A 27,528-nucleotide genomic window follows, 5' to 3' on the forward strand; every position below is an offset into this window, starting at 1 on the left:
CAATTTTCACATTCTTTATCGGGTTTTCTAAGTCTAGGATCATGGTCAAAGCTTAGGTTAAAGGTACGGGGTGTTACAACAATGTAGTAGATATTTGAAGGACATACATACTATGTTGGATTTGTTGTGTTAGAAATGATTATTGATACAGATTAATTGGTTTCAAACAAATAGAACTTTTCATCCTTACATTTTTTGAGACAAGAACTACCCTCCAGGCAAATTCATGAATAGGTATTTGGCATAAGTTGCATTATGATCAACTCAGTTTATTGTTATTGTCTATTTGAGCCAAGGCCAACCATTACGGTTGCTTATTTTTAGATGAATGGTGTCTTAATTTCCTTCTGTGCAAACTTACAATGGATAGCCATTACGAGACACGTGGAGCACTATGGTTTAGATAATACCAGTCTCCTAGAAACTTCATATTTGTAACTTTGGTCAATTTTCTTAATCGTTGTTCTTGTGCCTTTTTTTGGTTATCATGTACTCCTTTTTTTAGAGTATGCTTGCAATCCCTTTTGGGATAATATGATAACATAAGGTGAGGAGCTTTATTCATGCTATAGTTTTCATGATGCGGAATTCAAGTGTTTGTGGTAACAGATTGAAGGAAGTGCCATCTTCAGATTGCAACTCAGGACGACCATCTGTAATGTGGTAAGTGTCATACCTTTTGAATGAACTTTGCACACTTCTCTTCCTAGAAACATTTCTTTCAATGGGTTTTAGGTGTTAAATATTTATCGAGGATGAAGTAGTAGCAAAACAAATAAGGTGTAGTGTCAAGACAGAGGATTAAGATTTCCTGCCTTATGAAAATTTGATTAGAAAGGCTTACCCCTGGATAGTTATTTCCGGATTATGCAAACTGCTATAAAATGTGATGCTTTTGCCTTAACTCCAGCAAGGGGAAAAAGAATAGCAAAAATTGTACCTTCCCGTGGTTGGTCAATTTATTATGATCAAAGCAAAGATATGCAGTCTTAACTGCTAAGTTTGTTTCTGAAGATAAATATGGGCGCCTCTGTCTAGCTATGTGCTTCCTATTTCACCAAACTTCATATATGTTGCAGAGTTTTCCTAATTATTCTTTGGAATTAATAAAATTATTTCTTTATACGACATATGTAATCAAATGTTTTCAGAGTGATCCATAAACCACATATACTTCTAAGCTTTTATTCATTTTGGTCTTTTATGATGACAAAATAACAACCACTTTCTTATTTCACGTAAATATACTGCGTTTACATGCAGAAGATGAGCATCACTGAATGAAAATTTATAAACATGAACTGATACTTCAAAATTGAAGTTATTATAGAAGAGCGTAAATCAAGTATAAGCAACTGGAAGGTGCACTTGAGGGAAGAAGAGTATAATTCGGTATTATTTTAAGACCAGCTTATATAATTACGCTGTCCAAGTTCAGTGACATTTTGATCAATGAATTTTGTTCTGTCAGTTTGGTGGAGAGATTGCACAAGATATTACACATGTTGGATGGGATAAATGAAGCTTATGTGGATGAGAACCATAAGCCATGATGGCCTCTGTTGCCTCACTTTTGGTAACTTTTTGCCTCATGTTCTTTTCTTTCTCTCACCGATTCTGGCTTTACTTACTGATTTCTGGGAAAATTTGTCCACTTTTTCTTCGATGTTAGTTTTTCTAATCTTTTGAACAATATATATATTGAATACAGTTGTGTCACGACCCGAGCTACGGGCCGCGACGGGTATCCGGGGTTAACCACCGAACACCGCTCATGCTGTTACTTATCTGCTCTCATTTATACTATATGCTCTTATTCATAGAAATATCTCATCGTTTGAAACATGATCACTTTTATTAACATAAGCCTTTTGGCTAACAAAATAATATATACATACACATACATATACATGGAGACCATGGGACCATACTACCCACACATGCGTATCTACGAGCCTCTACTAGAGTGCTAGACATATGGACGGACAGACCCCTACAAGTGCCCAATCATGAATATATACATATGTACCAAAAGAATAATCATGTTGGGCACCTCCGAAAAAATGGAGTGCTCTCAAATCAACTCTAGCTCCTATGAGTTTCGGGTCACCTCCTTCTACCCGGGTACGAACACACGTCCGAAGAAAAGGACGCGCACGAATGTTGTACTGAGTATGTAAGGCATAAACAATAATGAAACATCAACGAAATAAGGAGGCATCAATAAGGAGCAACCTGTAGCTGACTGAGTCATAAAGGAAGCAATGCATGCTAGCTTACTTTCATACTCATTATCATCATGTCATATATGCATAAATGTATATTTGCCACCATATAGGTACGTGTAATAATCAAGAATATTAGCATCATCATTAGCCTGCTTCCACGCATCCCGCGTCCGGATATCATCTCATCTCGCCCACTAAGGTGCGATCGCCTACGCCATCCGGCTGATGGGTGTATAAGGCAACAGCTTGGTGTTAGGATTGGTAATGCCATTTAGGCGAGTAATATCATCATATGCTCATTATATCACGCTCATCATAATATGCTTATCATAACTCATCATGGTATGCTTGACATCATATACTTAATACAATACACGCAGAGATTTTAGCTAATCATACTTTATCGGGGTGACGTAAGGTCGTGACCCCCGATGTCGTTATGAGCATTCTTACGTATTTTGCCTCACCTTTTAGGACAAGCATAAGGTGAGTGTGCACATTGATCAATATCATTAGATTACATATATTACATCATTAGATTCTTAGAGCATCATATCATAGACTATAGCATCTCTAGACTTTAGCTTACTATCATCATTATCGTATTCATCTCATATCTCTTATCTCGTATAGCTATTCATGAGTGGGGACTTTTAACTTTCAAGCGGAGATAGAACATTCATAGTAGAAGAGGAATTTCATGCCATAGAACTCATGCCTTGGAAAGAAAGGGCTAGCCTCACATACCTTTGTCGTTTAGCTATTTTATCGCTTGCTCGTTCTCCGTTAGTGCACTCGTTTATACCTTCAATGGAATTCGTATCGACATTAGCTATATCATCATGAAAGCATACTTACTAAAGCTATAGAAATTTGGGCAGCACTTCCTTTGTTTATACTACTTTCCGCCATATTCCATATCAACTCCCAACATTCCTAACAATCATCACAATACCATTAACAGCAATCGTCATTCATTCATCTTATTCGCATTTCACAATTTCATACCAATTCTCCATAATTATGGCCAAAGTTCACTATTGCATTCTTTCGTATCCAATGCTCGTTTCATGTTCTAAATATCATTTATAACATATTTATAACATCAACATATCCATTTCCATGATTCCATTCAACTACTATTTCAAAATGACATTATTCATCCATTTGATGACCCATTTGCTATACACTTCTACAATCCATGAGTCTTGACTCAATAATACTTCAAATAGCATGTAAAGATCATGAAACTTACCTTAGACAATAGAGGAACAAGCTTGGAAAACGGTGATTCACCCTTAGCACCAAAACCCTAATTTATCTCTCTTGGATTTCCTTGATTTGGATGACTTTTAATGGGTTTCCTTCCCTTGATTCTCTTGATTTCTTGTCGTTGATCCTTGATTTCTATGGTTTTCTCATGGATGAAATGCTTGGAACACTCTGAGGCTTCTTGTGTTGGAGAAGTGAAGGTGAAATGAGAATGAAATAAGAATTGGTCCCTTATATAAATTGAACTCGAGACTCATTTATTGAAATATACGGACCAACATACGGTCCGTATAAAATCTATCGACCGTATGTTGGACCGTATATCTGGTCCAAGTGCGAATCATAACATGCCGGGCCGGATCTACGAACAACATACGGTCCGTAGATATTATACGGCCGCATGTCCAGAGTATGTTTGCCCAAGCTTTTTCGAGAGTTGTTTCGTCGACTCGTTTGATCTCCGATCCTTATGGAACCTTCTTAACACTTGTTCAACACTTCAATATCATTCTAAGGGACGTTATAACTCTTCCTCGAAGGGTCATTAAGACATCATTAACTTAGTGCTCGAAATTCTCATCCGATACATTCAACTTATAACTCGCTTTCCTTAACAACTTTCTTTCTTTATTCGAATGCCTTCGAAATCCTAATTAGAGTCATCACATACTATTTCTTACTTGTCCGTACTTCGTATTCGTCATGTCCCTTGTCAGTCTATTCATCGTACGATAAGAGGAATTTTCCTAAGGTATAACATTCTTCCCCCCTTTTGGAACATTCGTCCTCGAATGATAAGTCATCGGGAATTCTAGAAAAATTTCGCCAGAGTTTCCCCTGTAATATGGCGATACTATCCTGTCACAATGAATAATATCATTGCCTCACAGAAAGCACAACACAATAACAGTATAAATTGGCCACACACGACCCATGTGCATAAAAGAAAAGCATACATACCTTATCATCCCGACGTTTCATCATATACTTCTTCTGGGGGCTGAAATAAGTGCGGATATGTAGACTTCATCTTCTCTTCCGCTTCCCAAGTCATCTCTTCTCGTTTGTTATTCCTCCATAGGACTTTAACTGAAGCTATTTCCTTGTTTCGAAGCCTTCGTACTTGCCTGTCTAATATGGCAATAAGCACTTCTTCATAGGCTAGCTTTTCTTCAGTAATAAACATCATCTACCGGCACGATCTCGCGGGATCTCCAACACATTTGCGGAGCATCAAAACATGGAATCTTTTGGATGAACCAATTCAAGCTCAAGGCAAGTCTAATTCATATGCTACTTGACCCACCTCGTATTGATGATTCCGTAGGTCCAATATAGCGAGGACTCAACTTCCCTTTCTTACCAAATCTCATCACCCCTTTCATCGGCGATACTTTCAAGAACACCCAATCATCGATTTGAAATTTTAGATCTCGCCGGCGGTTATCCGCATAAGACTTTTGGCGACTTTGAGCTGTTAATAACCGATCTCGGATCATTTTGACTTTTTCTACTTCTGTCACGACCCGAGCTACGGGCCGCGACGGGTATCCGGGGTTAACCACCGAACACCGCTCATGCTGTTACTTATCTGCTCTCATTTATACTATATGCTCTTATTCATAGAAATATCTCATCGTTTGAAACATGATCACTTTTATAAACATAAGCCTTTTGGCTAACAAAATAATATATACATACACATACATATACATGGAGACCATGGGACCATACTACCCACACATGTGTATCTACGAGCCTCTACTAGAGTTGTGCTATATATAGGACGGACAGACCCCGTTGCCCAATCATGAATATATACATATGTACCAAAAGAATAATCCGTGGCACCTCCGAAAAAATGGAGTGCTCTCAAATCAATCAGCTAGCTCCTGAGTCCGGGTCACTTTTGTCTACCTCGGGTACGAACACGCGTCCGAAGAAAAGACGCGCACGAATGTTGTACCGAGTATGTAAGGCATAAACAATAATGAAACATCAACGAAATAAGGAGGCATCAATAAGAGCAACTCCGTAGCCGATCGAGTCATAAAGGAAGCAATGCATGCTAGCTTACTTTCATACTCATTATCATCATGTCATATATGCATAAATGTATAAGCTGCCCGACCATATAGGTACGGTGTAATAATCAGTAACATTAGCATCATCATTAGCCCGCGTCCAGGCATCCCGCGTCCGGGATATCATCTCATGCTGCCCACTAGTGGTGATCGCCATGCCATTTGGCCACGTGTATATAAATGCCGCCTTAGCGGTGATTTGCCCGGCCATTTAGGCGCGGTGTAATATCATCATATGCTCATTATATCATGCTCATCATAATATGCTTATCATAACTCATCATGGTATGCTTGACATCATGTACTTAATACAATACATGCATAGAGACTCTTAGCTAATCATACTTTATCGGGGTGACGTAAGGTCGTGGACCCCCGATGTCGTTATGAGCATTCTTACGTATTTTGCCTCACCTTGAAGGGACAAGCATAAGGTGAGTGTGCACATTGATCAATATCATTAGATTACATATATTACATCATTAGCTTCTTAGGAGCATCATATCATAGACTATAGCATCTCTAGACTTTAGCTTACTATCATCATTATCGTATTCATCTCATATCTCTTATCTCGTATAGCTATTCATGAGTGGGGACTTTTAACTTTCGTGGAGATAGAACATTCATAGTAGAAGAGGAATTTCATGCCATAGAACTCATGCCTTGGAAAGAAAGGGCTAGCCTCACATACCTTTGTCGTTTAGCTATTTTATCGCTTGCTCGTTCTCCGTTAGTGCACTCGTTTATACCTTCAATGGAATTCGTATCGACATTAGCTATATCATCATGAAAGCATACTTACTAAAGCTATAGAAATTTAGGCAAAGACTTCCTTTGTTTATACTACTTTCCGCCATATTCCATATCAACTCCCAACATTCCTAACAATCATCACAATACCATTAAAGAATCGTCATTCATTCATCTTATTCGCATTTCACAATTTCATACCAATTCTCCATAATTATGGCCAAAGTTCACTATTGCATTCTTTCGTATCCAATGCTCGTTTCATGTTCTAAATATCATTTATAACATATTTATAACATCAACATATCCATTTCCATGATTCCATTCAACTACTATTTCAAAATGACATTATTCATCCATTTGATGACCCATTTGCTATACACTTCTACAATCCATGAGTCTTGACTCAATAATACTTCAAATAGCATGTAAAGATCATGAAACTTACCTTAGACAATAGAGGAACAAGCTTGGAATGGTGATTCACCCTTAGCACCAAAACCCTAATTTATCTCTCTTGGGATTTCCTTGATTTGGATGACTTTTAATGGGTTTCCTTCCCTTGATTCTCTTGATTTCTTGTCGTTGATCCTTGATTTCTATGGTTTTCTCATGGATGAAATGCTTGGAACACTCTAGAGGCTTCTTGTGTTGTGGAGAAGTGAAGGTGAAATGAGAATGAAATAAGAATTGGTCCCTTATATAAATTGAACTCAGTCACGATTGAAATATACGGACCAACATACGGTCCGTATAAAATCTACTGACCGTATGTTGGACCGTATATCTGGTCCGGTGAATCATAACATGTTGGGCTGGATCTACGGCTGGACATACGGTCCGTAGATATTATATGCCCAGTTTTCCAAGAGTTGTTTCGTCGACTCGTTTGATCTCAGATCCTTATGGAACCTTCTTAACACTTGTTCAACACTTCAATATCATTCTAAGGGATGTTATAACTCTTCCTCGAAGGGTTATTAAGACATCATTAACTTAGTGCTCGAAATTCTCATCCGATACATTCAACTTATAACTCGCTTTCCTTAACAACTTTCTTTCTTTATTCCGAATGCCTTCGGAAATCCTAATTAGATTCATCACATACTATTTCTTACTTGTCCGTACTTCGTATTCGTCATGTCCCTTGTCAGTCTATTCATCGTACGATAAGAGGAATTTTCCTAAGGTGTAACAAGTTGTGTCAGGATGAAGCATCTCTGAAAGGTCGCAATTGAATTAAATACTGTAAAAGAAAGTAATGTAATGAATAGCTCTTTTAGATTACTTGAAACGAATAATTCAGTTAAATCCCGATGCATCTCCATTATGTAATTGGAAATTAAGTTTCTCATTTTAATCAGAATCAAGTTACTAAGAATATAACAGAGACATGAAGTTAGTTGAGAAAATAAGTGAATAGAAATTAGTTTAATGATCCTTTGAAAACCTGCAATTGGGTCTGCTTCAAGGAAATTAGTAGTCCATTGTGATTTTTAATTATCTGCTTTTGATCATCTAAAATACTTATTTGAGATTAAAAGCTGTATAAATGTGACTCTAAGCTACTATTAAAGTATTGTGTACTTTATCCAGGTAACAGTAACAGGTGATGCTCGCTCTGCCGTAGAAATATGTCAACAAGTTGTAATACTTGGGATTATCATGCAATTGATGTTATCTCCATATTCTGCTGCATCAGGTAAGAGCTAAGCCTCAAAATTTATACACATTACCAACAAGAAAAATCTGGACTTTCATTAGATTCAATACATTTTGTGGGAAATGAACAACTACAATAGATAGAATGTAGCATATATTTTTGTGTTTACATAGTTGAATGACATGCTACCATGCTAATAAAGACTTGCTTTATTTCAGTAAGGAGAAGATGTTGCTGGCCGCTTTTTCAATCTATAAAGGATTTCTTTTTAGCTCCACCTCTAGGTTGCAACCTACCTAGATATTTTCATTCTCGAACAAGATCACCGGATGAGAAATGTATAAATGCGTATATTGTATTGACTTTTGAACAGGAAGAAACAACCCAATAAAAAAAAAAAAAAAAAAAAAAAAACAACCCAATAAATAACTTTATATCAAATTTACTGCTACGTCTTATTAATTAAAATCAGCTGAAAATCTCTCTAAATTAAGTAAGCATGAAACATTCTCTGAATTAAGCAAGCATGAAACATTCTCTGCTATCTATTAATCTTTTATATTCGATATGTTTGTTCAGCTTCTATTTTGGGACAGTTAGTTTGTCCCTGTGAAAGCTTTTATTTAGCACTACGGAGGGAACTATTCCTATATTGCGATATATTTACATGTTCATCCTCTTATGGTATTGGTTTGAGAGACACTTTGTGCACTTCTGCCACTGACATGCTAAAGTTGTCCATTATCACATTCATTCTTTTGTTTCTTTAGTGTGATCTTCATCCAAGATTCTTAATTTGGTATTTCCAGAAAGTTTTTGAAGCAAATTAAACATCAGGCTACTATCTTTTTGCAAAATTGCACTGCCTGTTTTGAAAGCTGGATTCCCGAAGAACATGAATATATGCAACGCACAATGCTTTAACAAGGTATGTCACACAACTAACTCAACTCTACTGCTACTACACGCTCTACTATCTCCATTACACACTTCTATTTTAACAAGAAAGCCATCGTTAATAGCCTCTCCAGGTATTTTTTTCAACCATGCATCACACAGCTACAACGTTAACTGTGAAGAACAAGATGACTTCCAGCGGCATAGTCGGAGATTGTGTTACTATATTGCCTTTTGCCACTACCGGCTTCTATCAATATGCAAATAATGTGTGTATGCATAGACAATGCAATCATCAATGTGTATATAAACATTGTGCTTCAGTTATGCAATACTTTAAACTGTTTAAACGATATGCTTCAATTGCCCTACATATGTCACCCTAACTTTTACATTAGATGTGTGTTTATATAGGTAACTATTGGGCCCGTGCGTGCACGGGCAAAAACCATCTAGTAAAAAAAATATGACATAATTTATTGTGTTGACATCGGTCAGAGTCAAATATGTTAAAGAATACGTAGTCTAACCAATGACGGAGCCAGGATTTGGTTCAAAATATGAAGAGGTAAATACACGAAGAAATCAAGGGGTTCAACTTTTACTATATATACATAAAAAAAAATATTAACCATGTATAATAATTTTCCGCTAAAGGGGGTTCAGATGAACCAATTATCAATCTATTTAAGTATTTTGAGAATAGCGTGATACTCCCTCCGTCCCATAATAAGTGTCACCTTAGCCAAAAAAAATGTTCCATAATAAGTGTCACCTTAGGAAATCAAGACATAAATTAACTAGTTTTTCCAATTTTACCCTTAGACAATAAAGTAACATCTAAATGATGATTAGAAAAGTCACAGAATAACTTGATGTTGTTGGATTCCGAATGTTAAAAGGTTTACTTCTTGTGCATGCTCTAATCAAAAGTTAAAATTAATTTATTTTTATTATAGAGGGGTAATTTGATAAACTTCACATTGCATTATTGGTTTCTTAGGGCCCGTTTGGACATGGTTTGAACCCTGGTTTGAAACCATGTTTGGACATGTAATTTGAATATTTTAAGGAATATTTTCTCTTATAGACATAAAAACCCCACAAGTTGTAAAAACTATCAAAACATTCTCAATTCTTAGACAATCTTACCAAATGAGCAAGTCATAGTTCATAACAAAACTAATACGCTAATTCATTACAACCGGCTCAAAATTAATACTAGAAGACCTTTCTAAAAATGCAACATCAATTGATCAAATTTTAGTTCAATAAATAAAATTAAACTATGGGTCTTTTTTTACAAACTTAAAGGTTGGTAGACATAAATAAAATTTGGTGGAAGTTAATGAGATTGGCAAATGATTGTTGGGGGTAATTGTTAAAAATATTTACCAACTTATGGGTCTTTTTTTATAAAATAAAACTTATGGATTAAATTTTATATTTTAAAAAGTTGAAACCATGGTTTCAAACGCATGTCCAAACACTGGTTTGAAACCATGGTTTCAAAACTCATGGCCAAACGCCTACTTAATATATATGTTTTTGGCTAAGGTGGCACTCATTATGGGAGAGGGATTATATATTAGTAGCATTAGCTAGTTTGATATCCTGAATCTTATTTAAACTTGGGTCTTTGTATCTACGTAATTTGTCTGAATTTATTTATTACTCCACCAAATGTTGGATATTTTTCAGCTCACTATCCAAATTAAGTGAACTTTAATCAACACGTCAAAATGTATTCTTTTTACCATTTTTATTTGAAGAGGTAAATTATACTACTTTTTGTACAGCTCAGATCAGTCTGTGAAAGGTTTTTTTTTTTTTTTTTTTTTTTTTTTTGTGTGTGTGTGTGTGTGTAACTAGCAGTCTGTAAAAGTTAAAAGGCAAGAATGCATGACCATGTAAAAACTCCATCAACCATCACCATGGATATCAATACATGAAGGGGGAAAAAACAAATACTTGTATACAACTCAGGCATATTCAAGCCATCCACTGGCTGTTTTCTCATTCCAATTTACAGACATCATTTATGTAATACAAACCGGTAACTTAATAGCACATGAATGCCAAGATTTGATACATCTTGAACAGAGCTACTCATGTTTTGATATGTAACATATATATAAACTTATTAAAAATCGCGAACCAGCAACTTCAAGGAAATGCACTATCTCCTGGGCGATAATGATCCTATCTTCAGTCTATCTTCGCCAGGAATAAGTGTGATGGTTCCATCTCAATTATTGCTAGCAGGCAACATGAGAAATCACTCGATTGGTGATGAATTCTTCTTAATCAAAGATAAGGCATCACTATATATGGCCACCACGTTCGAAAAGACAGCAAGGACAATCATAAATATACACAAGATCTTGTCCTTATTTGTTGCTATGCCATATCGATCTCTGGAACATGATATACAGCAGCTTGATCAGTAAATGGGAAGGAGAAGTATTCGGGGATGGGGACCGGGAGGGAAAGGAAACCATGGCAAAACTAAATTGACAAGTACACGTGATCATCCTAGTAGATCTTAAAATTCTGACAGCTACAATATTTAGATACTGAATTACAACTTACTTGATCAACAACAGTACCAACAAAGCCAAACCACAAAGTTTACTCCTTAGCCTTGTCTATGAAAGTCTAATTAAGACAGCTCAAGGGCTTAGCAGATAACACTGAGAAAAGAAAAGGATAGAAAAGGGAAACACTATTTGCATGTTTAATTCTTTAACACCAGTATCTGTTCAGAGAAACCTGTACATAAATGCCAAATTCTCGCCCTTTCAATGGATTTAAAAAAAACAAAGGATTAAAGACTGTTCTTACTAGCATATGTTTCTCGGGACACGACTTCTTAACTCCCAAGAAGCCATATATAAGCATAAAGAAGGAACACTCTAAACTTTATACTGACAGTAAATATCAGCTGTTTCTGGACCAAACTCCCCCAAATACAGAAGTTAGACGTGCAAGTGCTAGTTCCAACTTAGCCATTTCAGAAAGAAAGGAAGGTGCACATAAGCAGCAACAACTACCTCCTGACTTAACTAAATACACAAATAGGAATGTAAGCATCCCCGAAACTAAGATGAGGTTAATGGCTTTACTAGGAAAATGACAAATAAGCATGTTACAACCTAAAATTATAAGTTCATCAAATGCCCTAGTAAAAGACATTAATCTATTTTTATCAGTCACAATGTCACATGATGACAGTCAACATGCCACAATCAAAATTCGGAAGGACTTTAATCTAGTGAATGTTTAATTCCAATATGTGGAACTAAGACTTGCTCCTGATGGAGCATCCTTATGTTCCCACTTTGCCTTTCAGTCTGGCTGAGAAAATTAACAAGATCTCTATGCAAGATTTAGATCTGAGGTTTTGGATAAGAAAAATATTAAAACAAGCTAACATGCTGGAATAAATTCTGTAATAAAAATGGTTTTACCTGAGAGTAATAGCAGCAGGAAATATGAACCCAATGCAAACAGCAGCAGTTGCCCCAGTGAATTGAAAAGCATCCCAGATGCTTGGGATGAAATTTGCACCCAGAAAGATGATGGCTATGAGCCCACTGCTGATCGATGCAAATCTCAAATTGTCAAAAGTCAGAGGCCTTGCAGAAGGAAAGAGAAGACCGTCCAAGTTAAGCCTCAATGGATAAAAGACAATGGGAAAGACAAGCATCAGGTGGGCAGCATAGCTGACACGAACAACATCATTGAGCACGGAGCCCAATGGAATTCCAAGATTTGTATCAAAGTTGGCAAGCACGTCATCAAGGGTTGCATCACCAAATAAGAGAAAACCAAACAAGCTCGTCAACACATACACGCTTGAGCAAAGAGCAAGCGAGCTTTGCACCACCGCTCTGATCTGTGTGCTGTCTTCAAGTTCATTTTCTATGGAGTGAACTGCAAAAATTATCACTTTCAGAAAATGAGTATTTCTTAATGTTGCATTTCTAATTGTATGATGAAGAGTTAACTTTCCTTTAACTATAAAATTTTCCAATATGACTAGCATTTCGAATAAGGAAGAAAAGTGGAATAGAATATTACATTGAAGTCAATAAGAGATACGTCAGATAATATATACTACCTCTGTCCCAATTTATGTGAAGGTATTTGACTGGGCACGGAGTTTAAGAATGAAAGAAAAACTTTTGAAACTTGTGGTGTAAATTGTGGCTATAAATCATTTCAGTAAGAGTAAATGGGAAGTTTAAAGTAAAATAGTTAGTAAATACAGAAATATGTCATTCTTTTTGGGACTAACTAAAAAGGAAGCAATGTAACATAAATTAGGATGGAGCGAGTAGTAAAATGGAGCAGTTGGTTGAATGAATGTAGATTAAAACCAAAATAGCACACGGTTGGATTATTTAAGTTAATACCAATTGTTTAAGATAGTATGTATAGTGATTAACAGACAAATAAAATTATTAGGATAGACTAAAAGATACAAGAGTAGGGCAGTCACAATGCAAGGATTATTAAACTTGAAATATGAAATATCACTGATGAATCATCAAAGGTTAAAATGCACCAAATAACCAAAATTTTGCAATTATAGAACTTTCAACACAATAGATCCTATCTGCACTTACATTTGAGATATATTTTGGTTAATAAAGTACAGAGACTATGGTAAAGCATCAAGTTAAGATTTACCAGCGGCAGGTAGTGAAGATACTATACTAGAAATGCTTCATGTAACTTTATCTAATTTGGCAGAAAACCTTGTATAGCTTTTCTTTCAAAGAAGCATAGAAATGGCAACGTATGCATAAAAATATAGTTGGGCTACGGATTACATACCATTGTAGTGGCATATATATGCGGTAACGAGTACAGGAACAACAGTAAAGAGCTTAAGGAATGATGTCATGTCAAACACATCAGGAAGCAATCTGGGCATAAGAATGGTTCCATTCATTAGCTTAAATACGGTAATTCCCACAGTCACGACCAGGAAGACAACAGCCAAAGCGACTGATAATGCAGACGTAAATCTCAATGAATCTGCAAAGCAAAATAAAGAAGAGTAAGTGCTAATCTGGGCTTGAGTCCCTTAAGAGTCAGAAATAGAATTCTATTGAACTCACCAAAGAGCAACCAGATTCCATAAATACCCAATTGACTAATTAATTCTCAGATTCAAGTGATAAAATAGCATTATAAAGGTAAAGATTTGGAAATTAAAGTGTACCTTCAAGAACTTGAGATACACTGGAAGGAACTCACCTATACGCTTCAAGGAAGCCAATGGTGCAAATATGCCAAGAGTGGTGACAAGAAGAATAAAGAACCGACTATTCCACCATTGAGCCCCAAACCACCCTTCCAGGACACCAGCATGGTGAACTCCACTTGAGTTTGTTCCAGAGAGCACATCACCTTTAAGTGGACAATATAAAGAGTGATTAGAACAGCCTTAAATAGAGTATGAAAGTGATAAACAAATGTAAGCTCAAAGGCTGTTCAGCTAATTATTTGTACCTACCTATGATAATCATGTATACAACAAGAACGCCTATGTTGTTTACAAGTATACATACTTGGAGCAACATCTTCCCATACTTTCCAAAAGTGTCGCCCATAAGACCTCCATAAGAAGCTGATTTAGAAGTCCTGCTAAATCTAATCAACAACTCAATTGAAGCTTCTGTCAGAAAAGCCATGAATATGATCATAGCAATCCCAAGAACAAGACCTAATGACTTCATAGTCGCAGGCAAGGCCATGATTCCTGCACCAACAATTGTTGTTGATAAATTAAATACAGCCCCACTAAAGGAAGCCCCATCGAACTCATCGAATCCAGCATCGTCCTTATGCTTAGTAGGCAATAATGGTGATTGCTCATCAACCACTGCTTGTTTGCTTTTTCGTGATTTCTTCTCTTTCGCATGTTTAAGGTTTCCAGTCGTCATATTTGAATTCAGAAATATACTCACAACCTTACACTTATTGGTTTCTTTAGAAAATATCTGCACATGACAAGTACCAAATATCAGCCATTATTATTACAAAAGGCTACAATAACAACACTTCAATCTAAAACTAGCTTGGCTAGCTTAAATAATATCAGCCAGTATTATAACATCTAATATACAAACTTCAAACTACTAAAAGAATGAATTGAACTAGTGAAGCTCCAAGAATGCCATACTAGTTCATTTTCCCAAAACAAAACAACATACTACAAAACAAAAATCAAATTTTTAAACCCCAAACATGCCATTCACCATACCAATCACTATCAATGATATTGATAAAGATCAGCCCTTTATTCATTTTTCATGGAGAAATCAATAAAGCAATTAGCACTAGACATAATTAAGCATTCACCAAAACAAAATCAACTTGATCTGCATAATTCTAAGTAGTCAAAACTTAAAACCTACTAGAAAAGGATGACAATTAACTAAAAAGCTAGAGAATTTAGATAAGAAGGAAACTGAACAGAAAATTAAATTCCCAAAACAGAATGAATCAAGAATCAGTAGCTAATCAGAAAATAGTAAAGACCAAGAACCGTACAAAGATGAAATTGATTAGGCTAAAATTCAATGGATTTCATCTTAATATAAGAGACAACATATAGAGAGATGAAAGGCAATGAATTATTGTATTAGTATTGTTATTATTCATATGTACAGTTCCATTTGACAACGACTTTAAGGGAAAAAAAACAGTAGGCCATAAAGATTTCTGATATTGAAGATGACAAAAGAAAAAGTATGTGGCACTGAAGGGCTTAGCAAAAATCTATTTCCATAGTAATATATTACTACTACTACTTGTGTTCGTATTAGGTAAAAGGGTATTAAAAGATTTCATGTAATTAATTTAAAGTTGTTGATGATACCTTTAATTTTTGTTTAACAAGAGAAGGGTGTGTCTATTAACAAGTTGTTAATAGATCTACCCTTCTTCTTGAGAAATGAAGAAGGTTGGTGCTATTTGGTTACCACTGGTGATTTTGATAACTGAAATTCTCTGCAGAATAGTTATATACTCCATGTGAATTCCAATTTTCATAGGAAAAAAGAAAAAGGAAAAGAAATTCCAAAACTCATTGGGTTGGATTATTTTTTTTTTTTTTAAGAATGAACGTCGTTGTCCGTAAAAAAAAAAAAGTTAACTACGTCTCACTTTCATGGCTTGAAAGTACTTACTCGAAATGACCCAAAATTATGATATCAATAGGCCATAAATAGTTCCTTATCTACGGGAGTAGGTCTAAAATGGTCCCTTAACTATACACTTATCGATTTTAGTCCTTTAACTATTCAAAAACTTATCAAATTTGATCTCCGTCTATTTTTTATACAAACAGCGTACAAACCCATAAACCTCTGTGAGATTAATGTTAAACGATTCCTCAAACCTGTCACCCTCTCTCTCCTCGCTTCTTCTCTCCTCGCTTCTTAAAAATCGACGTACAAACCCATAAACCTCTGTGAGATTAATGTTAAACGATTCCTCAAACCTGTCACCCTCTCTCTCCTCGCTTCTTAAAAATCGACGGACTCCCGTCGGGTTTTTTTTTTTTTTTTTTGAAAATTAAAGAATAAAATGTAGGAACTTGGAATAGAACCCGGGTATGTTCCTTGGCATTAAAGGGCTTTACCACTAGACCACTGATATTCTTTGTTTATATATTTACATTGATTTAATTTATACTATTTTTTCGCTTTAAAAACCGACGGAGTCGGTCGATTTTTTTATTAAAAAATTAAAAAAAAAAAAAAAAAAAGTGACGGACTCCATCTGTTTATTTTAGAAAATAATATAAAAAATAATATATTTTTACGTGCATTTTTGCGCAAAAAATAACCGACTCAGTCCGTCGATTTTTGCCAGTTTTTTAGTAGTGTTTGAGAAGAACGGTTACAGAAATTATGTTCCTGAGTTTGTCTTTTCGAATTTCAAAGACTCAAGAGCGACACCAATTCCAGAATGCTCTTTTTTTTTTCTTTCTTTTTTTCTTTTTTAACAAGAAGAACTCGAAAAAAAAGAAGCGGGGAGAGAGAGAAACAGGTTTGAAGAATGGTTTAACATTAATCTCACGGAGGTTTATGGGTTTGTACGCTGTTTGTATAAAAAATAGACGGAGACCAAATTTGATAAGTTTTTGAATAGTTAAAGGACTAAAACTAGTAAGTGTATAGTTAAGGGACCATTTTAGACCTACTCCCATAGATAAGAGACTATTTATGACCTTTTCTCGTATATAAAATATACTGAGATGTTTCATGTTCATTTATTTAAAAGACACTTTTTAAAAAAAAAAAATACTCTATGATACCATCGTTTTATATATACATATACAGTGATGGTATCATGAGGACTACTTCAATCCTTCAATGTGACACTCCTCAGTCCTCTATAATACCATCATGGTACATAAATATACTGAGACGATATCGTGGAGGACTGTTTCAGTCCTTCTCTTAGTCATTCATGATACCATCATAATATATAAATATACTATGATGATATCATGGAAGTAGGCTTTCGGACGAGGGATATTCAAGTAAATATTTTTAGCCGTTTGGGTAAAAAGCAAAATTAGTTTAGAAAAGGGAATGGGAAACTCAATATTTTATATTTTAGGGTATTTTGTGTTGTTTTTCTTTTTTCCTTTTCTTTTCTTCTTTCATAAAAAATTCTTTTGGGCAACCACCTGCCCCCTTTCCCAAAAAAAATGCTTTGTCTATCCCGATTTCCTTTTTTGACATTCTTACACATTTAGTTAGTTTTAAAAAAGAATGATACTTTCTCATATTTAATATATAATTTAATTTTAAATTTTTTATTTTATTTTATTTTAATGAGATGATCTATGGTTAATTTATGTCACAAATCTCAAAAAAGTTCTTCGTGATATTAGTGGTAGACTTGTAGTAACGTGAAATACCTATGATTTTTAGTTAACGTGAAATGCTTATTTTGTTCCTATTTATGGCACTGAATCAAACAATCTACTTTAAGAATTAGTACATATATTAAAGTCAAAATAAAAGTATAAATGACATGTGCATTTCACTCAATTTCGTAAAGCACTATATGTGACTATTTCTTTTTTCTTGTGATACCTACTATACTTGACAGAGTTGCTTTTTAAAATAAACTGCAAGAGGTTAAGTGTTTGAACTTTGAATAATGTTCTGATTTTGTAAAGCAATAACTGTTGAAACTTTTGCATTTGTTTGAAAAATTAACTACGTAATTAATTCATCCAAAACTAAGTTTATATCAAATACACAATGTACATTCATGATTTGATGTTACAATCATTTTCAAAATCAGTTCCTAACTCAAATGTAAAAATCACATGATTATCTTATAAATCGTAGTACTTCTAGTAGTAGTATATTATTATATATTCATATTACACCACTGCATTAACCAAAGCCAATACTCCTCGTTCAATTTATGTGATATTTTTCACTTATTGATAGTCAATTTAATCAAACTTTGAAGCTAAATTGGATTAAATCAACTCAATATTTTACTATAAAGTAAAACTTTTCTCATATCAATTTGGTGAAAAAAATATATCTTAAAATGTTAGTCAAAATTCATGCGGTTTGAATTTCGAAAATCGAAAAGTATATCATAAATTGAGATAAAGGAGTAATTTATTCGATTCATGAAGTGAGTCCCGCTATTTTATTGGAATGATTAGAGGAAAGAAAACTGTGGCAAAGCTAGTCCAAAGTGACTTCCTTTTCCCCCCATTTTTTAAGGCCATTTTTTACCAATTGCTATTACACTTATTAAGAGCATCTGTAGCTAACTTAATTATTTATTGCGTCCCCCTCAATAGAGACAATAATTATAGGCTGTAACAGATCATTAGTGCTAATATGTAGTACTCTCTCCGTCCTATAACAAGTGTTATCTTAGTTAAAAACAAGCATATTAAGAAATTAATAATGCAATATAAAGTTTATCAAATTATCCCTATATAATAAAAATAAATTATTTTTACCTTTTGATTATAGCATGCACAAGAAGTAAACCTTTTGACATTGGGAATCAAAACAATACCAAGTTATTATGTGGCTTTTCCAATCATTATTTAGATGTTACTTTATTATCTAAGGGTAGAATTGAAAAAAATTAGCCAATTTATGTCTTGATTTTTAAAGTGACACTTATTATGAAATAATTTTTTTTAGCTAAGGTAAGACTTATTATAAGACGGAGGGAGTAAGTAATTTGATTCAAAAAGATTCTAACGTTTTATGGAATCCAGCTGTCGTTCCAAATTTGCACGAGTCCACCTTGTGTCATCGAGATAAAGCCAAAAAAGAAAAACTACTTTTATACAGTGAGGATGAGAGAAAGGAATATCTAAATTTAGTGATTAAAATTTATAAGAGACTTTTTATATTCATTTATTCAGATTAAACATCGAATTCAAATAAAGGATTTCTCTTCATTTCATGGATTCCTCATTTTTTTTTTTTAACCTTTCAATCACATAAGTGATTACATGATGTTCACAATCATATCCTCGTATAGTAAAATTTGTCAGTCTCAATGAGGACATTTGTATTTTTTTTTTTTTAATATAAACACATGGCCATGGTTGTGACAAGCAAGAGATTAGTGACTAGATTACCAAGGATCTACGCAAGTTATTTCATTGGTAAGTTGTGATTCATCAATTTTTAGGACAAAAACGACCAAAATAGAGTATTCCTAACCCTTCTTGTATTCTTACGTACTAAACTGTTTTATCTGACGGAGCTCCTTCATTTGAGTAATTTATTTTCTGGTTATCATAATTTTAAGATTGTAGTAATTTATTTCATTGGTAAGTTGTGGAGTCATCAATTTTTTTACAGCAGAAATAGTGAGCTATGTATGTGTAAGTTGAAACATTTTATTATGTACCTCACACAATTAATATTCATTGTATGAGGCTTATCTTTGTCTCATTAAACTAAGGTCAACTTAAATTTTATACTTTCGGGCCTACTTTTAGTGAGATAAAAAGAAGCTTCACGTAACTAATATTAATAGTGTGAGTCACAATATAAAAAATTTCATGCAAGCTTGTCGAATTTCTCACGTCAAGTGGATAGGCTAAAGTCTTAATACTACTAAAAAGTAGGCAAAAACCGACGAAAAATCGACGGAACATGGTCTGTCGGTAGGGGTGTACAAAGTAAACTGACAAACCGCACCAAACCGATAAACCGAGTCAAACTGAGAAAAAAACCCGACTAGTGGTTTGGTTTGACTTGGTTTGGTGTTGAAAAAAAAAACTCGACCATAATTGGTTTGGTTTGGTTTTAGCTAAAAAAGTCAAACCGAACCAAACCAACCCGACATTACACGTATTCAGTTTTTAAAATATTTATTTGTAATGTAATTTATAAATATTTCTTAAATTTTTTTCAGCTTTTTTATCTATTATCATATTATTCAAGCTTGAACTTAGAATTTTGAATGTCAATAAGTTTTATATCCTATGGATGTTAGTAACTTAAATAAAGTCCAAACCAAAACCAACTCAACACTAATGCACAAAAGAAATTCAATCTACCACTAAGAATGACAATAATGTTGGATATCTATTCTTTAGTTTTGTATAATTAGTTTAGCGAGTGAAAATATATAGCTTAAGTTTTTTTTTCTTTGTCATGTAACTAATACTTGTTATTGTACTTATTTTAGATGACTTAGTATTTTTAGATTATGGTCATTTTCTTTATGGCTTATTAATTAGCAATATCTATTTTAACCAATTTTATTATCTTTTGCTGAATATTTAATACAATGTCATCACTCTTCTCACATTTTATGTTATTTTCTTAAGAAACACCTTAATTATATAGTTGTATCTTACTAGGACTAAAGAAATATTTGAAGTAAAAGTGTATATGTTTTGTATCAAGACTATTCCGGAAAAAAAAAAAAACCCGAGAAAACCGAATAACCCGAGAAAATTCGAGGTTGAAAAACTCGAATTTTATTGGTTTGGTTTGGTGTTTAAAAAATCTGAACCAACCCGGTCCATGTACACCCCTATCTGTTGGTTTTCATCACATCGCTTTTTAAAAAATTGACGGACCGCGTCGCTTTTTTTGCGACGGACAGGGTTGGTTATGACCTCTATCGTAGGTTTTTAAATTATTTTATTTTTATTTATTTTACTTCAATATTTTATATTTCAAAAATAATATAAATATTATAAAAAACCGACGGACTGCGTCGGTTTTATATATAATTTTTTTTAAAAAGCAAAGAAATTGTTGCATTTTCTGCAGCCACACCTGTCAAAAACTAAGAAAAAACAGCAATACAAATTCAGCTACAAACCAACATTAAATGTTGTCAAATCAATTCTAAAAGAGCTACAATATCTAAAAACATCATAGGAATCAAACACATCAAATACTATCTAAACATATCAAATATGATCTAAAAAGTCCACCAACGTTCAAACTATTCAAAGGATTCCAACAAAAGTACTATTAACTAGTTCTACAAAATTTTAACATAAATCCATAACTGAAATCCAAAGTAAGGCAACTCATCATTTGGTGTCAGGGCTACGAATTCACCGTCCCCATCCATGTTTTCATCATCTTATGGGTCGAGGAGGGAGGGGGGGGGGGGGGGGGGAATGAGGCACACCAAATCATCCACATGCAATGTGGTTTAGAAATTGCGCCTCGGGCGATTTGAGGTTCCCTTTCAACCTCCTACATTCCTCAACTCTTTGTGCCTCGAGCAATTTGAGGTTTTCTTTCAACACCCTACTTTCCTCAACTCTTTGTACCTCAGTCTCCGCTAATTTTCGATTAAGTTGTTCGATCTGCTGGGCCATAGATACAACCTGAACACCATCAACTCCCTCGGCCTGTCGAGAAGACCCTTCACCTCGCAGTCCTAACTGAATGTGACTTAAGTTGTTCCTTGGGCCTAGACCGTACACTCTAACCTTTTGTACTCCCCCAATTATGTTGCACTACAATTCCATCTCCAATTCTGGTGGAGGCTGGGTCGGCTTGCCTTCAGGCTGAGGTTGGTTGTACTCTTGCACTTGTTGCATAGACTGATCTTGTACATTTTCCACCTTTTTGGGATACACGGGAAACCTTTGCCTGCTCAGACTCAGGCGATAAATGAGCATGTCCACACAATTTACATTCATTTAAATCAGCATCTTTGAAGGAGAATATTCTATTGATTAACTCTATGAATCTCTAAATGCTCTTTACAATCTCCACAACATAAATAAATAGCAGCAGCCCTATTTATAATAGTATAAAACCTACTTTAACTCAAAGTAGGAAAACCTATTCCTATACTAATTTGACTATAAATCCTAATTGGACATGGATTAAAATATCAAATCCTAACCAATTTTGGTTTCCTACAATTTTGAATTATTATTTCCAACATTCTCCCGTAATTCAAAATTGTATATCTGATTCTTGATGCACTTGTCACCATCTTCCAATTGTTGAAGCACTTGTTTCCAACCCATCAATTGTTGAAGCACTTTCTCTTCAACCGTCACTCACCATCTTCCAATTTGTTGAAGCACTTTCTCTTCAACCTTCACAATCGTTGGAGCACTTTCTCTCCAACATTCCAATTTGTTGATGCACTTTCTCACCAACCTTCAATTGTTGAAGCACTTTCTCTTCAACCTTCACAATCGCTGGAGCACTTTCGCTCCAACACTCCAATTTTGTAGATGTACTTTCTCACCAACCTTCAATTGTTGAAGCACTTTCTCTTCAACCTTCACAATCGTTGGAGCACTTTCTCTCCAACATTCAAATTTGTTGGTGCACTTTCTCATCAACCTTCAATTGTTGAAGCACTTTCTCTTCAACCTTCAAAATCGTTGGAGCACTTTCTCTCCAACATTCCAATTTTGCTGATGAATTTTCTCACCAACCTTCAATTGTCAAAGCACTTTCTCTTCAACCTTCACAATCACTGGAGTACTTTCTCTCCAACATTCCAATTTGTTGATGCACTTTCTCATCAACCTTCAATTGTTGAAGCACTTTCTCTTCAACCTTCACTCGTTGGATCACTTTCTCTTCAACATTCTAATTTGTTTATGCACTTTCTCACCAATTTTTTTTTTTTTTTAACTCACTTCTCCAATTTTTAGAGAAGATCGTTCCTTCCTCTTGTGCAAATTTGTTTGCACCTTTTGAAATCTGCTATTTTTTTTAATCATTCTCAGCATGACTATTTTTCATGTGCATATTATTGGCCCGGCGTGTGCCAACAAAATCATTGGCCTGATGGGCGACATATATGGGTTATAGATGCCCGCCGGCAGCGAAAGCTCTTTAATTCTTTACCAGGATCGTAGAAGCTCTAATACCAATTTGAAGGAGAATATTCTATTGATTAACTCTATGAATCTCTAAACGCTCTTTACAATCTCCACAACATAAATAAATAGCAGCCACAACATAAACAAATAGCAGCAACCCTATTTTAACTCAAAGTAGGAAAACCTATTCCTATACTAATTTGACTATAAATCTTAATTGGACATGGATTAAAATACCAAATCCTAACCTATTTTGGTTTCCTATAATTTTGAATTATTATTTCCAACAATCTTGCTTATAGAACAACATACCACTTGGACAACAATTTATTCTATCATACGACAATCCTAACTTAGAAACCTATTTCTTTGCCTGATAGTAAATTTTAGGCATGTCGAATTACGGACTAACTAGTTCCCCCACAAGCTTAATCATCGAGTCCATAGCAGCTTCAACAACACTCCAATCTAATTTGATATTAATCATTCTAACTGCAACAGACAACTTAGAATGCGGACTCCCTACCCAAAGTGTACGACTAGCGTCTTCTAATTCTTGATAGAAGCGCATTGCTTCATCATTGAGAGGTTGCTCAAAATTTTGTTCAGGTTCAAACCCATAATGTACCCCAAAAGCATCCTTAATCATATCATTAGCTCTATCATATTAGATATGACTATTTTCCTGTGACCTACAACTTTCACCAACAACCAAATTATAAAATAGACCATTGTCCCTATCAATCTCTCCATGATCAATCCAAACAAAATATCTCTCTTTAAACCCAGGACGATATAAACGTAACTTAACCGTTTCCGATTTCAAATACTTCAAACAGTTGAAACGTGAATAAGGACACTTAATTACCCCTTCACTTTGGAAAGGGTGTAGTAGCATTGCATGTATGATAAACCCTTTTAACACCTTCAACAAATTCATCATTCACACCCACACGATCACTATTATTCTTATTATACATCCACGTACGATAATCCATCTATAAAAATACCCACAAATATAAATATTAAGTTATAAATTAGGTTGCATTATTAATTAAACTTAATTTGTAGTTCAAATGTTAAGTTAGGTGTAATTCTAACTCTAATAACTTAAGAAATAACAATCTCAACAACCAACCATCAAAATTCAAAACTAGCGAAATAATTTCTACATTTTTTTCACAAATTCAAGAACAATAACATTAAAAAGTATATATCAGTGTTTTCAGGGGCGTTTTTGGGGCGAGCCTTGGGGCGGGGCGTAGGAAAAATGCATCTGGGCGTTTTCGAAAGGCGAAGATCCTGTGGGCGTATGCCCTAAAATTCGAGGCGATCGCCCGGGCCTAAAATTCGCCGCAATACTAAGGCTTAAGCCCAATGGAACTAAACAAATTAAGGGCAAAATTAACCATTTATCTTTTAATGGCTTTAACCGGTTATAGCTCTTTTTTATTCCACTTTTTCATACATAAATCCCCAAACTTCTTTTGTCAAACTCAATCTCACGTTTGAACTCCATCAAAGAGTCAAGAACTCCATTTTCATCTTGATTCTTGGTAAGCCCTCTTACATGCTTTCTTTTGTAAATATGTCTTCACTCATATATGTTTTACTTGATGCTCTCTTAGATAGTTAGATATTCTACCAATTTAGTTCAAAGTTATCATTCAAAACCTTTAAGGTTTTCCAAAAAAAAAAAAAGGTACTCTTTTTCCAAGTAAATTAATGGGGTTTCTTCCCTAACTTTGTGGAAATCTTACTTTGTATTGTGAAAAGATTGATGCAACATACTCTCTCTTTTTTTTTCTTTTTTTTTTTTTTTTAAAAAATTATGTTAAAGTTTGTGACTTGTGAGTTGTGATAGTAGATTGAGAAAAAAAATGAACTAAAATTGAAAGATAATAAAAGAAACAAGAACTACAAGAAGACAAGAAGTAAAGAATAAACAAAAAGGACTAAACTTTGTACTGTTGTAGTTGTTAAATTTTTATAAATGTATAATTAGTTGGTAGTGGCAGACTAAGAAAAATATGAATCCTGGGTTCAAAATATTTTTTCCCAAAAATAATTGTATATTTCTGCTTCTATATATTGATTTTGAGTTGAATTAGTAGTAAATTACACTACAATGGTGGTGCTCTTACTGTAGCTTTCTGTTATTCATTTTCATCTTTTAAACTTATATTTTTTGTGTCATTTTTTTTTTGTAGATCAGTTGACAATGGATGAAGCTGAGGTTCCCAAAAAAGTGAGCAGAAAGGATTTTGCATGGAAATATGCAATTGAGACCCCAGATGAGAAGTACTTCAAATGCAAGTTCTGTGATCAACAATGTAGTGGCACAATCAATCGATTGAAGCAACATTTAGCAGACACTCATTTAGGGATGAGGCCTTGTCTTAAGGTACCAGATGAAGTAAGTGAAGAATGAAGTAAGTGAAGAATGCAAGAAATCATTACAAAAGCTTGAAACTGCAAAAGCCATGCGAACTGCTACTTTGGAAGAAATGCGAGTGGCTGCAACTGGAAATGTTAATATGTCTAGTGAAGTTAGTTCTTCTCTAACTATGTCCAATTTAAATCCAAAGACTAGAGGTCCATTGGATGATTTTGTTAGTGCTCAAGCAAGACAAGCTACTTTGAACTCCAAATGGAGAAAGGAGGAAAGGAAAGCAGTTTGTCAACGAATTGGTAGATTCTTCTTCTCAAGTGGTATACCGTTTAACATTGCAAATGATCCATATTATTTGCCTATGTTTGAAGGCACTGTAAATTATGGTCCGTGTTTTATGCCTCCCTCAATGCATGAGTTGAGAACATGGATACTAAAAGAAGAGGTTACAAATATTCACAAGATGTTAGATGAGCATAAGAAATCTTGGAAGCAATATGGTTGTTCAATTATGTCGGATAGTTGGTCGGATGGAAAAAGTAGATGCTTTATCAACTTTCTGATTAATAGTCCTGCAAGTACTTTCTTTCTCAAATCTATTGATGCTTCTGATTCTATTAAAATGGCGAAATGCTTACATTACATTTAAATAAAGTCATAGATGAAGTTGGAGAAGCAAATGTTGTTCAGATAATAGCCGATAATGGTTCGAATTATGTGAATTTTGGAAAAAGAATAATGGAAACAAGGCCTCATATTTATTGGACTCCATGTGCAGCACATTGCATCGATCTCTTGTTAGAAGATATAGGAAAAATGAAAATTCATCCAGATACACTTACAAAAGCAAAAGGAGTGGTGAGATTTTTTTATGGACATACATAGGTGTTAGATTTAACGAGGCCATTCACAAATAATCATGAACTTCGCCCCGCTGTTACCTGCTTTGCTATAGCATATCTTACACTTCAAAGCATTCAAAAGCAAAAGCAAGCCCTTACAAATATTTTTTCTTTCGAAGCTTGGAATAAATGTTCTTGGGCTAAGAAACATGAGGGGGTGAAAACTAGATCCACCGTTCTCTTTGATCCAAACTTTTGGCCTTACATTGCTTATTATGTGAAGAGTGTTACTCCTTTAGTGTCTGTTTTGAGAGAAGTAGATTCGGAGGAAAAACCATGTATCGGATACTTGTATGATTTGATGAATATGTCCAAGGAAAAAATAGCTATGGATTGTGGCTATAATGAAAAGAAGTATGGTCCCATATGGAAAAGAATTGATGATAGATGGATTAAACAACTCCATCGTCCACTTCATTCTGCTGGGCACTATTTAAATCCACAATTGCGGTTTGAGGAAAGGTTTTCGAGTAATTTTGAAATAAAAAAAGGTTTGTACGAATGTATGGAACGAATGTTGGATTATGAAGAGAGGTTTAAAGTGGATGTTCAGTTAGATTCATATGACCACTTGAGAGGGCAGTTTGGAAGTCAAATAGCTATGGATTCTAGAAAAGTAAGATCTCCTACGGATTGGTGGATGCGCTTTGGGGGTCGCTTTGGGGGTCAAACTCCAAAATTGGCTAAATTTGCAATTCGTGTACTGAGTCTCGCTTGCAGTTCTTCAGGTTGTGAACGAAATTGGAGTACCTTCGAGTAGGTAAGAAGTATGTTTTTTTAAGAAATTTTCTTATTTTCCTTTTAGTTTATGAACTCTTACTTTATGTTTTCTAATGTTTGGTAGATTCATACCAAAAAGAGAAATAGACTTGAGCATGACAGGTTAAATGCTTTAGTTTATGTAAGATACAATACTAGACTAAGAGAGGGGAGCATCAAAAGAAAATTGCAAAGTATCGATCCAGTTCTAGTTGGTGAAGT

The 27,528-nt window shown here is 34.6% G+C and overlaps 3 protein-coding genes across 6 annotated transcripts in view; 2 read left to right on the forward strand and 1 right to left on the reverse strand.

Annotated features, from left to right (window-relative positions):
• Positions 1 to 27,528, forward strand: part of LOC132037080 (WPP domain-interacting tail-anchored protein 1-like) — a 55,146-nt gene continuing 27,618 nt past the window's right edge. For both annotated transcript variants that reach the window (XM_059427528.1, XM_059427553.1), the window contains exon 1: positions 1 to 11. The gene's annotated coding sequence lies outside the window, so the exon portion shown is untranslated. The remainder of the gene's footprint in view (positions 12 to 27,528) is intronic.
• On the reverse strand, positions 10,809 to 15,951 carry LOC132037056 (amino acid transporter AVT6A-like). Of its 3 annotated transcripts, none has more exons than XM_059427491.1 (6): positions 15,793 to 15,951; positions 14,425 to 14,911; positions 14,166 to 14,318; positions 13,740 to 13,943; positions 12,368 to 12,833; positions 10,809 to 11,314 (listed from the first exon to the last, which is right to left on the reverse strand). In XM_059427491.1, exons 2-6 carry the CDS (start codon positions 14,852 to 14,854, stop codon positions 11,176 to 11,178), a joined length of 1,392 nt encoding a protein of 463 aa, XP_059283474.1. In that variant the 5' UTR covers positions 14,855 to 14,911; positions 15,793 to 15,951; the 3' UTR covers positions 10,809 to 11,175. The 3 variants fall into 3 exon arrangements, with proteins under 3 accessions (XP_059283474.1, XP_059283479.1, XP_059283488.1); XM_059427496.1 differs by lacking the exon at positions 15,793 to 15,951 and adding an exon at positions 15,465 to 15,621; XM_059427505.1 differs by lacking the exon at positions 15,793 to 15,951 and adding an exon at positions 15,329 to 15,443.
• On the forward strand, positions 25,737 to 27,307 carry LOC132047584 (uncharacterized). The gene is made up of 3 exons (XM_059438609.1): positions 25,737 to 26,223; positions 26,307 to 26,503; positions 26,771 to 27,307. Exons 1-3 carry the CDS (start codon positions 25,737 to 25,739, stop codon positions 27,305 to 27,307), a joined length of 1,221 nt encoding a protein of 406 aa, XP_059294592.1.

This window comes from Lycium ferocissimum, chromosome 2 (assembly GCF_029784015.1).
Source record: "Lycium ferocissimum isolate CSIRO_LF1 chromosome 2, AGI_CSIRO_Lferr_CH_V1, whole genome shotgun sequence".
Lineage (NCBI taxonomy): Eukaryota > Viridiplantae > Streptophyta > Magnoliopsida > Solanales > Solanaceae > Lycium > Lycium ferocissimum.

Excerpts from the sequence above, each read along its gene's own strand:
- LOC132037056 (XM_059427491.1), bottom strand. The coding sequence starts at position 14,854 with ATGACGACTGGAAACCTTAAACATGCGAAAGAGAAGAAATCACGAAAA. Across the intron at positions 14,319-14,424 it reads TGTATACATGATTATCATAG|GTGATGTGCTCTCTGGAACA; the intron begins GTAGGTACAAAT and ends GTCCACTTAAAG. Across the intron at positions 13,944-14,165 it reads GGCTTCCTTGAAGCGTATAG|ATTCATTGAGATTTACGTCT; the intron begins GTGAGTTCCTTC and ends TTTGCTTTGCAG.
- LOC132047584 (XM_059438609.1), top strand. The coding sequence starts at position 25,737 with ATGCGAACTGCTACTTTGGAAGAAATGCGAGTGGCTGCAACTGGAAAT. Across the intron at positions 26,224-26,306 it reads TCTGATTAATAGTCCTGCAA|ATGAAGTTGGAGAAGCAAAT; the intron begins GTACTTTCTTTC and ends ATAAAGTCATAG. Across the intron at positions 26,504-26,770 it reads TTACAAAAGCAAAAGGAGTG|AGTGTTACTCCTTTAGTGTC; the intron begins GTGAGATTTTTT and ends TATTATGTGAAG.